This window comes from Teleopsis dalmanni, chromosome 2, assembly GCF_002237135.1.
Source record: "Teleopsis dalmanni isolate 2A chromosome 2, ASM223713v2, whole genome shotgun sequence".
NCBI lineage: Eukaryota > Metazoa > Arthropoda > Insecta > Diptera > Diopsidae > Teleopsis > Teleopsis dalmanni.
This window is the reverse complement of record NC_051847.1, coordinates 236,524,223-236,537,695: the sequence shown is the minus strand read 5'-3', so window position 1 is coordinate 236,537,695 and position 13,473 is coordinate 236,524,223. Positions and strand designations below refer to the sequence as shown.

Genomic DNA, 13,473 nt, shown 5'->3' with positions numbered 1-13,473 from the left:
AAGCAGCAGCAGCTGCTTGCTTTTTTCTATCTTTTTCAGCTTCACGTTCTGCTAAAGCTATAAGTTTTAGTTGGCGTTCTTTTTCTAATGTATCCCGATCTACTAGTTTTACCGCGTATTTATCATCATCTTTATCTTCTAAACGAACACCCAAGTTTGGTAAAATATTATCACGTAGCTCATCACAAAATTTTAGGATCTCAGTAGACTTAGTTGTTTTAGCTTGCTTGCGAACTTGGTTCCTAAATTCTGCTATTGCATTGACATAAGGCAATACAGTCGATTCAATATCAACATTTCCATCGCCTGAACTTTTCATTGGAAAGCCAATACCACCACGATTTCCTTTAATAACGCCAAATATATTAAAAAGGTCAGTGACATAAGCAGCTATTCTTCTTAGGAGTAAACTGTTTAACTTTTCCTTGTTGTCACGTATGTAGACATTAGAAGAAGATATAAGTTCTCGTATCAAATCCAGGCTTGTACGGGTATCAATGTTATCTAAATATTAAACTTAAGTGTTATTATTGTTTGGTGTTATTAATCAAAAACCTACCACACAAAGCCTCATATATTTTAGATTGTATATTATTAAATTGAATTTGTAAATCTGATTCAACATTACTCCAAGCATCAAAAAGACTGCATGGATTTTCAGAACTAGTATGTTTTCTAGTAAGATCTTTTACATTAAGGAAGAATTCCTAAAATAAAAATAATAATATTTGTGTCAGAAAAAAATATTTATATTGATCTCACATTTAAAAAACGTTCATATTGAACTGCCATATCCATTGTGTTGTCTGAATAATCCAACGTATCTTTCCATGAGTGCAACAAAAAAGCAAGCCGTAGTTGACTTGGAGAATGCTTTTGCAAAGCTTGTTGAATTGTTACAAAATTTTTAAGAGATTTCGACATTTTGCAACCGGCGATGGTTAAGTGACCCGTATGAAGGAAATACTTTACCCAATCTTCTTCATCAAATGCTGCTTCCGACTGTGCTAACTCGTTATCATGATGTGGAAACTTTAAATCAACTCCTCCAGTGTGTATATCAAATTTAGGCCCAAAAATATCAGATGCCATTGCTGAACACTCAATGTGCCAACCAGGGCGACCTTTTCCCCAAGGGCTATTCCACCATGGTTCACCAGATTTACTAGCTTTCCATAATGCAAAATCATTAACAGACCTTTTTTCTGAAAGACGATCTTCTGTAGTTGATAAATCCCCTTCCCCTTCTTGTAATATTTTTGTATCGCCATACGCTTCTGGTACTAATTTAGCATAGTGATGTTTTTCTCTTTTATCAAATCCATTAACATCAAAATAAACCGAACCATTTATTGCGTATCCTAAACCGTTAGCAATAATTCGTTCAATGAACGTAATTATTTGGGGAACATATTCGGAAACCCGAGTCAGGACATCTGGTGGTAATATCTAAAAATATACAATTATATATGAAAAAATTAAATAAATATACATACATTTAGAGCATTCATATCATTATGAAACTGGTCTTCCCAATATCTAGGTAGAGATTCGAAAATTGCATTATCAGTCACTAGTGAACCTTCTTTCCGATCTAGCCAATCAGATAGAGGGTCTCTGGCTTCAATTAAATAAGAAGTGCGGGCTTTCTTTAATTCAATTTCGTCACCATTGGAAACAGCATTTGTAAGCATTGTTATTGCATCATTCATGCGTTCTAATATCTTATTTAACATGATTTTCTTATCCGGATCGTTGTTTTGCGCACATGTTGCTTTAAACGCACACAACACTTCTTTTTGGTCAGAGAGTAGCTTATCTAATGGGCTTGTTTCCATTGACAATACATATCGCTCATACAAATAATTTTGTCGTGCTCGTTTTATTATTTTGTCATCAATATCAGTGATGTTCATAACATAATGAATATTGTAACCAAAAAAATCGGCAAGAACACGCCGCAATATATCAAAAGATATATAAGACCTTAAAGAAGAACATGCACACTTGCAAGATAAGATAATAATTTCATCATGATTGCCTTTGATGTGGCAAATATAGTTGGTATGTTTTTACCTAGCATGCCCCATGTGGGATGCGTCATACACAGTAGGACCACAGCTATACCACGTCACATTATTACCATCCAATGGAATAAAGTCCTCTTTTTGTCGCGTAAGACTATTAAACAAGCGCAATTTTGGACGATCCACACAGGCAGGTTTGTGCCACTTTGGCTGTAATCGTTTCGCAGACATTTTTAAACTGACCAAATTCAAACGCGGTCCCACGAATAAGTTAAACAACGAATAGAATACTAAGTTCTTCACCTCTGCTTTTGATATTGATGACGTATGACAAGAGTTCTATTTAGCAATTTCACTTTAGTAGTAAGAAAAACGTACCTAATTAATTTAAAACTAATTCAACTATATTCGTTTATAAACTCTTCCTAATCGATAGAAATAATAAATTTGAAAAAATCTTAAATTTTTTTGCGTTAAATTTATTTTATAATAATTTGTACTCATGAATATGTTTAATTTTGGTAGCGGCAAAGCGTACTCTTCTGTACAAGATTTCTTTTTATTATAACGACTAGTAGCTGTTAAAGTTTTCATATAAATGAACTCATAATCAATAAATCAGCTCATTAAAGGTGAAAAATGTCGAATGGAACCCTTAAGAATAAATTTCCCACAAGGGATATTAACAAAGTTTGAAATATGTGTCTTATGCTTTGTATGTAAAATGTAAACAAACAGCTGAGCTGTAAATAAAGTGATTGAGGTATATATATAAATGATATATATATCAAGAATATATATATGTGTTAATACATCAATTACATATTTAATTTTTTGTGTGATAAGCGAAGTCTTTCTCACGCAAAAAGTAACAAATGTGAATGAAAACGACAAAATCCTTAAGTTACTTAAGTAACTTATTAAGAAAGCAAGGGAAATATGGTATAACTAAATTAACAATAAATAATGGAAATTATCAATTTTGGACACACGAAATATAATCTTAATAAACAAAAAACACAAAAGCCAAAAAACAACAATTTTAAAAAATTATTTTTATAAATATATATTATACACAAAATTTTTTGCATTTTCTTCATAATAAATTAATTAATTTTAACTAACTATACAAGACTAAAAATTTTCTGCTAACAATTTATTTGTTAACAAATAAAATAACTTTCTGACACATAAAAGGTCTTTCACATACATAAATCAACTTATGACAATGGAAACGACCTAATACTAATTTGATTAACATAAATTGATTTAGCTTTGATATGCGCACACTTCTCTAAAACTGATTAAATGATTCTTATTGTGCACAAAATTAATATAATTACCAGACAGCAGCTACTTAAATTCTACCTAAATATGGAAATGCTAGTAAAATTTTTTATCAGAGGTATGTCGTGTACGATATGTGAAGACGAACAAAAAACTTAAAATAAATTAAAGATAAAAATTTTAAGCCAACATGTTTAATTCTTATTCAAGACTAGTTACATTTTTTTACATTTGTCAAAACTATTTAATAAAACGTCAGTGTATATTTTGAGGTTTCTCAAAATATGAAATAGGTCGTGAAGCAATCATATATACTGGATACAAGCCTTTTGGAAAACTTTGTTGTCTCGTTATGCGCAGTATCCGAAATTCTGCTAAACGCAGTGTGTCTTCGTATACTTTTAAGGGACGTGTTACAGATGAGTCTTGTTCGTCTTTTTCTACTTCTTTAGTAGATGTTACGTTTTCTTTGATTACAAAATAACCTCCTTTAGCTAATCCAATCCGAACACGCTGAAAAAAAGTTAACAAATCTTCATCGGTTAGATGCCCAAGTACCCACTGACTCCATATTAGATCGTATTTGTTACAATCTGGAGTAAACATTTGCAAGCCAACATTGTATATAGTTCCAAGCCGATTAGGAAAACCTAAAGTGTTTCCCGAATCCATTGTGCAATACTCCTTCGCTTTGGTAGCAAATGCGCTATCTTGTTCAACAAGATCTACCACATCAAATCGAGGCATCAATAAATTTTTTGTTACACGTCCTATACCAGCACCGCAATCTAAAGCGTATTTGGTGCCTAACGTTTTTAAGTCTCTAAGAAAATTACCAGAGCTTTGTATATCAATTGCGCTTATATAGCCCATTCCTCCCAACATTCCATTTACTGTCGCCGGAACTTCTGACCAATACTGTTGAGCTCTCTTGTAAAAATCTTTGTCCAAACTACAGTTGGAAGATATGTCACACTCTACATCAACTTCTGTGTGAATGCTCTCCATATCCGTATCCATTTTTATGATTGTGTAATTGAAAATTCTAAAAACGGTCCTAAAACGTATCCATAACTATTTACACACAAAAAATAATGTAAACTTTAAAAACACATGAAATCAAATTTTTTGACAATTAGCTCAATGTTGTATTTTTCTAATTCATTGCAGAGGTGTACAAATCAAGCAAAATTCAGAGATGCCATGCGTTTTATTCAGTTATGTAGAATTCGTTTAATATACAATAAAAATGGGTTACGGTAGCAGATATACGCATAGAATATGAAAATTTTAGCTATAAATTTATTTTTCGTTACATTAACTATAAAAATTTATTGTTATGTTTTTATAAATACGACTCTCTTTGTAAATTTCGATGACTTTGTTACTAGGTAGCCACAAATAATTCGTGATTTTGTAAACTACAAAAACCATAATATATAATATAATATATATATTATGTATCAAATATGTGTAACATACATTCGTTAAGCTTCGTTAACGATTCTAAATGCAATTTGTACTTCACAGGCATGTTAGCGTCATGCTTGATTTTTCTGCACAATAAATATATGAGTGTTCATTTTATGACTTACAACCTGCTTCTATGAAATGATGCGAGTGTAACGCTTATTATTATATAAAACATTTTTTCTTTTTTTTTTTGTTAGACGTATGATCTATTACCCTTGTTAATATTATTAAAATATAATCCATTATTTCTTAATGTGCTTATGACAAGGACGTTTAATATTAAACAATTTTTTATATATATTGTAAGATATATGTGTAGTAAATAGTATGTGAATTGAACTTTTAATTACTTTTGCTATTAATTTTTCTCAAGTTTTTAAATATTGATTAATTAACTTATAAAAACAAAAAACTTCTTTTTGTCATTGACACTTTGAAGGCATGTATTATTTGAACGATGATTACTGTTAGGATAATAAATACATACCACTTTAATATATATGTACCACTTTTTGCTAGAAAAAATATGATACAACCACAATGTGTGTCTATTTACACATGTTTTAACATATCCAACCATATTCTTAATATAATGATTGACTTTTACTTACCTACTTACTGCTGTCATTCTCTCTCAGTGAAGGATAGGGCCTCTAGAAGATCTTTACCTTCTACTAGAACTAGTTTTCTCATTGGAAATTTGACTTATCATATTCAACAAAGTATTTCACAGAAAAGTGAAATTTGCTGGATACAAAGTTTTTTGTTTCTTAACATGTGTTTCTTATCTATCTGAGCTGATAATTTTTCTATTTTCACTTAATCTATATATTATAAATTTATTTCAACAAGTTATTACTCTCACATTTAATATGTTAATAAATTAAATATTGTATAAAAACAAAATATTGTTTTTTAAAAACAGTTTTCGTGAATTTAATGCTCGTGAGAACTCTCAGCGTTATATATACTTGTTAAATTGAATATTTATTTTAAAAAAATATATACTAATATATTAAGAGATGTAATCTTTAAATATTTCGACCAAAAAACAAATAAAACAAAAACTGTTTCCAACAAATTATATATTATGTATATCAATATTGCCATTTTTTTCAATTTTTGATTGTACGCCAAATATGACTACATATTTATATAATAATCACAATAATAATATATTATTTATAAACAAATTTAATTTTCATTTTGCTCTTTATAGTTATAATACCATATATACAAATAATAATTATAATATATACAAATACTTGTTTTTATCCATCATATTTATAATAGCATAAATATATGTTATTATTATATATTTATAAATTTTTATTTTTCTCAATAATTACTCAAAATACAAAACATCAAAAAATTTTATACAACAACATAGATGGCCTGCATAATGTTCGAGAAACAACACTTAACTTAATTACGAAATGTTTAAAGGTATTGACTTATAAAATTCCTAGAATTGAGGTATAGCGTATAGAATTCCTAAAATTAATTAGTAAAAATAGCATATGTTGTCAAAATTTGGCAAATATTCTCAGAACTTATATGCGATCATAAAGACAGGAATTTTCTAAATTATTCACTTGACGGTCATTATCGACAAATGCAATTTCTAAAATAATAGGGTAAACCAATTCTTTTATATAGTATTTTACAGTACAAGAAAAAATTTTAAATTCTATATAAGCATCAAAAATTAATATAATGATACAGTACGTTAAAACTACTTATCAAGTGTTGACAAATATGAATCAAAACTTTGTGTAGAATTTATTGTGATATCAAAAACGTTTAAAATATATGTGTTGCATCTAAGTTTAAAGTTGTTTACTTTTTTAAATACAACCTTGCGATTACATTCGATATTGCGGCATTGTGGTAGCCATTTTCATATAGCAGAATTAATTCAGAGACGATGAAAGTATTACGTGAGAAGTGTGAAGTTTGTAAAATATTGACACGTTAACAATAAAATAATACATCTCTTTTAATATTTGTGAATATAAAATATTTATTTATATCTTTTTAAGTTGAAAGGGTAAGTGAAATACTAAATGATTCAAACAAAGTAGTGCAAAAATTTTTCATACGCAAAATGTGTTTGACGTGTTTTCGTTAATTAATGGTGTTAGTATACAATATGCGTTAATGGCTATGCGGATATGTGAAAAATAGATTTTGTTTTGTTTTATTTTTGTTTAAGCAATTGTTTTAAATGTAAATTAATTTATTATAAATGAGTGTTTATGACTTTACTGAAATACATTATATATACATAAATATAACTCAAATATTAGTCCAAAATAACTGGACTGATGCAGTTTCATGATATACACGAATATATATTTTTACAATACAATATCATCCTAATTTAACTTGGATAACAATATTGCTAAATATACATTGTTAAACAGTTTGCAAAATACTTATAACTTCACGTATACAATGATCATTGTTCAGAGATTGTGTAGTTAATTCCTAACCCCTCGTCTTTTCATATAAATGTGTATTATATTTTTGTTCACTTATACTTATATATGGTTTTTGTTTGTGGAGTCAAGGAAAACATACACCAACAACAATGTATCGATATAATTACGCTTAAATGTGTTGTTTGTGTTTGATTTTTTATAAAGAATTGGGGATTTCTTAATGCATATTCCGAAAATACCAAAATCTTAATATTTAAGAACTAAATATTATATATCTATACTATTAACCTTTTTGCATACATAAATCACATATTTTTCAAATCAACACCTACACATTTTAATATACATGCATATTTTATCAAATGTGTCAATATAAATTCAGTACCAACAATCTATAAAGAACGCATTTAATATTATATGAGTTACTTAGATTAATTTTAACAAATATTTGAATTATTGAAATTTCATCGCTTTATAACAAATATTAAATGCGTTGTTTTGTATCAAAATTAAAAATTTTTCGATAAAATCGCACGCAGATTGTTGAGTTAGTGGTTTAACCCTTTTAAGTATCTTTAACGTCCTTAACATAATAGTCCTTAAGCAACCGAAACTTGTCTCAACAAGTTATTTTACAGTGTCATAGTGTTCATTATGTCTAGGGCGTCATTTGTCTTTATGACGCTTTAGACATAGTGTTCAGCTACCATGGACTTGCTCAGAATATGCGATATCACACATACAATCCGCCATTAAAAGTTAAGCTGATCTATACGTCAGTTATAACGTGCTACGGACACACGTTCATCCTATACCAACATTGAATGACTTTATAGGGCTTTGCTAACAGAGACTGGATGGTTTTCAAAAAAATAATTTTTACCGTTTGTAATATCAAAATTATGGAGTTTTTGACTTTGTAGGATTCGTTGGTATATTCCTTTTTATATCAGTAGGTTGTAAGGTTATATTAAAGTTAGCTATGTTTTCTTGTTGGTGTAGCCCGCAGGGATCTGTAATGGAGGTAACGAAAGGAATTACATGACGAATATATGGGTTAGGATGTGGATAAGTTGGTTGTGTAAGATGGGGTGGTTACTATTTTGAGAGTGAGAGTGTAAAAGAAAGTAAAAAAATAATATGTCAACAGAAATCTGTTTGTGCTTCAATGAATTGTGTAAAATGTTGAATTAAATTCTTAATACAAAAATTTTATTTAAATATCATTGAGTTAATTGTCATTTTTACAAATTATTCTTACAGAATGCTTCATACAAAACTACAATTGTATAATAACGAATATTGAGAAACGTCACTTCATATTGACAAATCCCGAAAATCTGCATATCAAAATATTTATTGAATTTTCAAAATGGACATGAACAGTAAGCTGCATAAGGAGAACGAAGACCGAGTTGCTGAGGAATACCTCTCAAGTTTATCGGATCTAACGTGCAACAGCAAGCCACTTATAAACATGCTTACTATGTTAGCTGAAGAGAACATTGAGTATGCCTCAGTAATTGTCAGAGTGGTTGAAGATCATATTGCTAAGGTTAACATTTTTTAAGAATTTCATACTATTTTTATACAAGTAAGACTTATATTATAAAGACATTTAAACGCCGTAATAAATATATATTTTATTAACGGATCTAAGACTGATGATATATACAAATCAAAAAGAAAAAAGTGACTGAGTACGTTACTTAAAAAAATTTTTAAGAAAATAAAAAAACTAAAGTACAAATAATGTTTAAATTGAAAAATAATATTCTTTTACCACAAATTGGGTGATATTTCTCTTAACTGATGAGTTGATTCTCATACACTCTTAATTGTATTATTTAGGATCAAAACATCAACGTTCAAATTTTGTAAAGAATCGATTTAAGACTTAACAAAATACTTTAATAAAATAAAAATATGTGTTAAAATATCAAATATATGTAAATAACGATTATTTAAGCACATAAACAAAGGTAAAACACGTCTTAAAAATCTATTTGATATATTTGAATAAAAGTTGAACAGAAATAATACTCTCATTCATGTCAAATTTAAAGTCAGTAAGTAACATTCTTGGCGTTCACAAATTTAAACCTAATTTCTCTTGAAAAATATGATGTTGAATAAATACAAATTACTAAAATAAATTGTAGTAGTGTGTTGTCTTATTTTCACCTTAATCCAATTCCAAAGAATTCCATATCTGCACAGCAAATAATATTTAATATCCACATAAATAATAGGAAAAAATCAATATAGTATAAAAATCAGTATATTAAGCTAAAGGTATATGTTGGATATTCAGTTTTTATTTAAATATTTTTTTAAAAATTTATTAGCTAGAGGAACAAAAAATTTTACTCTAAATTTGTAATAAATGTTTAATTTTATTCAACCTTAATTCATAAGTTATTAAGAGTATTAGAAAAGAATATAATTCATTTCCAAAGAACTTAAAATGATTTATATATATATATATATAAATCTTTGAAAAATAGCTTTGAAATTATTTTAATTTGATTTTACACCTTTAACTTTTAATAATTTTAAGTTTGCACAAATTTTATACTGAAATAAATAGTTTTTTAATAATATATTGTAGCTTCCACCTACAGTTGCAACTTAAGGTTTTTAATAAACTTTATAATATAATAAGTAGTGTTTTTAAAGTTATTTTTATATATGATTTTTCTTAAAGATTTTGTTAAAAATAATACGATAATAAGTCTAGATGGAGTGGTAGTAATAATAAAACTAGATGAGTATTAGATTGTTATTAAAATTCAGAACTGACTGTATATTATTAAATAATTATTATAAAAATAATTCTAAATTACTGTTTTTATTGCCCCCTTTATACCTTCGGTTCATAGATACGCATTTTTAATATCTAATTAATTAAGCCCTACAAATTTATATACACTTAGCTCATTCTTCATACTAGAGATATCTTTCAATATCATAAAAAATCTCAAATTCAATTTTAATTATAACAAATTTTTTTCAAAAAAAAAAATAAATTTTGTATAATTGAATTATGATATGTTTTCAAAAAAAAAGCGCAATTACGATAAATGCAATAATCTGATTTCAATATGTACATATTCAAAGATATAATTCAATTATGATAAATATACCTTTAAAAATTCCTCAAACTTATAATTATGATAAAAATATCTATGAAAATAAAGTGTAATATCCTTTAAACATCCATAAATATGCACATTTTTTCTTCATCTTACTATAATATATATATAGTCAGTATATAGTAGATATTATATATTTATATTATAAAATCCTTTATATCATTTAATCATATAATTTTCAAAAATATAATTTAATTATAATAAATATATATTTATAAAACTTAATCCCGTTGACATATGGCAAAAAAAAAAAAATAATCAATTCCATATTGTTTATGCGCTATACTCATATATAATTCCTTAAAAAAATTCCTTAACCTCATATAGCCTTATTGCTATATATAAATCATAAAAAATAGTCAACTTCATATTACCTAATTATAATAAATTGCAAACGAAAAAAAATATACACACATAGGTACCATACATTCATATATACAAACATGCAGGATTTATGTAAATACATACGAATACGAATACATACATTTCGACGACAAAACCCAACAAACAAAATAATAATATATACATTATAATTTATAAATATCTTATAAGTGAAGTAATCACTTTTAAAGAGCTCGTAGATATTAAGCTGTTCGGTTAAAAAATAAAATTAAAAGATACAATTTAATAATGAACGTTACCAAAGTCATTTTGAAAATCAAAATGGTTATAAATGTGTTTATATTAAGAAATAGGAATTTTATCCAACAATTATTTAGAATGCTATAAAGCCATATACGGTTTAAAACGCTATACAATAACGCTCAGTTTTATTTGCTCTGATAATGCATATGTTGGGAGTAAACCTAATTATGTCTGTAGGTACATGGATTTTGTTTTAATATATTAGTAATAAATAAGGGACAGTTTACTTCAGTGTAGTATTAGATCAAATAAACATTTTGAAAAACGGAAGGTTTATTATGCAAGTTTTAGGAATCATGCAGCTCAAAATTTCCTAAGAAAAAGTATAGAAATTAGTCAAGGTTATATTTTACTATATTTATATAGCATAATTATTGAATGCAAATTGTATTATAATCTCTAGTAAACTTCTATATTACAATCTTATTATATGAAATGACTTCTTTCAGTACCATCAAAGTACATTTTCCACATAATATAATTTTATAGTTTTCAGCTTGTAAAGATGCTAAACGCATAATTTTCGTTAAATTTGTTACGAGCACATATTACGAGTCTTATAATAATCTTTAAGTACATCATTCCATTAAAAATTGTGCTCATTTTTGTATTGAATACACTTTAACCACGAGATTTTCCTAGTTATTGTTCTCAACATGATCTTCCTTATCTTCATAATTCTTATACAGGTAGTACCAGATATTAAGTTGCCAATACTGTATCTAATTGATTCGATTGTGAAAAATGTGAAAAGCACATATGTCCAGCTCTTCAGTCAATGTATAGTAAATATATTTTGTGGGGTATTCGAAACAGTAAGTAAAAGTGTAATAAATATATATAAGATAAAGAGTGTTAAGAGGTTATTTTTTTTAAGGTGAATGAAAAGGTACGAGAACGAATGTACGCATTGCGTCAAACGTGGAATGAAGTATTTTCTGCACAGAAGTTATACACATTAGATGTCAAAGTCAAACGTTTAGATGTTAACTGGCCAATAACTGCACAACATTCGCAACCAGCAATTCATGTCAATCCGAATTTCTTAAAAACGGTAAATATATAATAGAATTTAAATGAAATATATATATATATATATTAATTTAATTAAATATTTTAAGGTAAATGTAAATCTTGCCCCTAATCAAACTATACAAGCATTACCTACTGATACTAGTATGGAAGAAATTTTACATGCAAAAACAAGAAAATTACTTGAATTAAAAAAACAAAAATTAGAATTAGAACTTGAAGCAACAAAAAAACGTTTAGAAGAACAAGAAAAACAGTTGGGCACAGCTGAGAATGTTTTGTCACCAGTTGATACACATATATTAGCTCCACCCTCAGTTATGCCACAAATAATGCCAAATAATATGGTTGCACCAAATATAGTGGCGCATCACTCGCCAGCTATAAGACCAAGTATTTACCAGAATACTTATCGACATTCTAGACCAAATTTAATACCCGGCTCAAATAACTTACCAGCTCAGGTAGAAATAATCAATTCTATGTTATTCCAATAAACAATTTAATAAAATGATTTTATTCAAATAGACTTATCCTACTGGAATTAATAATATTGGCAAGCCAAAAGTACATCCAGTGAATCCGGCTTTAATTAATACCATACGTCATCGTGATCCACGTTTGGCAAGACAAAATCAACAAGGTCAACAAGGCTTACAACAGCATGGTAATAGAGGTATACAAATACAACCTCCAAGCAATTATTTGCATCACAATGAAGACTCTAAAAATACAGAAAAAACTTCATCATACCGTAAGGATAGTCATAAAACACGAAGAACTAGTAGCGGCGGCTCCGGCTCTGAAAGTAAGTCACCAACTCGCCATTCCTCAAGTCGTTCAGGTCGTACGTCCAGCAAAAGTTCAAGTTCCTCTAGTCGAGACAAAGATCGTAAACGTTCTGACAAAAATTCATCTTCCAGTAGTGGAAGTGGCAGTTCCTCAGACCGTCGAAAAGATGGAGGTTTTAGTAGTCGCGACAAACGTATTGCAAAATGTGATAAAGATGAATTTGATATAACTTCTAATTCTTCAACGCATAAAAGAAAATCATCTTCACCAGCTTCCCCACCAGCAAAGAGTAAAGAGGTGAAACGGGATCCTAGAAGTCGTAGTAATTCCAATAAAAATCGTTCACCTAGTCCAATAAGTGGACTAACTAAAGATACTGATTTACGTTCAAATAATGATAAACGCATTAAATGTAACGCTGGGCATACAGAAAAGGAGGATATTAAATCAAGTAATGCTGCTAAAGATTTAGACAAAAGTAAGAATAGTCTCTACTACTACACAAGTATAACTTCACATATATTAAGTAAAAATATAAAAGCAATTTTTACACATTTAATACACTTTATCCCCTGAAAAGAGTCACATTTGGCATAGAAACTATAGGTGAACATAAAA

At 28.1% G+C, this 13,473-nt stretch overlaps 3 protein-coding genes across 3 annotated transcripts in view; 1 reads left to right on the top strand and 2 right to left on the bottom strand.

Annotated features, from left to right (window-relative positions):
* Positions 1-2,334, bottom strand: part of LOC119677031 (cysteine--tRNA ligase, cytoplasmic-like) — an 8,293-nt gene extending 5,959 nt beyond the window's left edge. Inside the window, exons 1-5 of the mRNA XM_038088300.1 lie at positions 2,077-2,334; positions 1,497-1,986; positions 763-1,449; positions 560-707; positions 5-504 (exon numbers count right to left, since the gene is read on the bottom strand). Of these exons, the coding sequence (XP_037944228.1) occupies positions 5-504; positions 560-707; positions 763-1,449; positions 1,497-1,986; positions 2,077-2,258 (2,007 nt within the window). The 5' untranslated portion in view covers positions 2,259-2,334. The remainder of the gene's footprint in view (positions 1-4; positions 505-559; positions 708-762; positions 1,450-1,496; positions 1,987-2,076) is intronic.
* A 1,158-nt stretch (positions 2,335-3,492) lies between these two features.
* LOC119680033 (alpha N-terminal protein methyltransferase 1-like) lies at positions 3,493-4,437 on the bottom strand. Its single transcript, XM_038092651.1, has one exon. It carries the CDS (start codon positions 4,332-4,334, stop codon positions 3,570-3,572), a length of 765 nt encoding a protein of 254 aa, XP_037948579.1. The 5' UTR covers positions 4,335-4,437; the 3' UTR covers positions 3,493-3,569.
* Positions 4,438-6,686: 2,249 nt separating this feature from the next.
* Positions 6,687-13,473, top strand: part of LOC119677030 (pre-mRNA cleavage complex 2 protein Pcf11-like) — a 10,421-nt gene continuing 3,634 nt past the window's right edge. The window contains exons 1-6 of the mRNA XM_038088299.1: positions 6,687-6,837; positions 8,495-8,786; positions 11,721-11,846; positions 11,909-12,085; positions 12,153-12,527; positions 12,592-13,429. Of these exons, the coding sequence (XP_037944227.1) occupies positions 8,604-8,786; positions 11,721-11,846; positions 11,909-12,085; positions 12,153-12,527; positions 12,592-13,429 (1,699 nt within the window). The 5' untranslated portion in view covers positions 6,687-6,837; positions 8,495-8,603. The remainder of the gene's footprint in view (positions 6,838-8,494; positions 8,787-11,720; positions 11,847-11,908; positions 12,086-12,152; positions 12,528-12,591; positions 13,430-13,473) is intronic.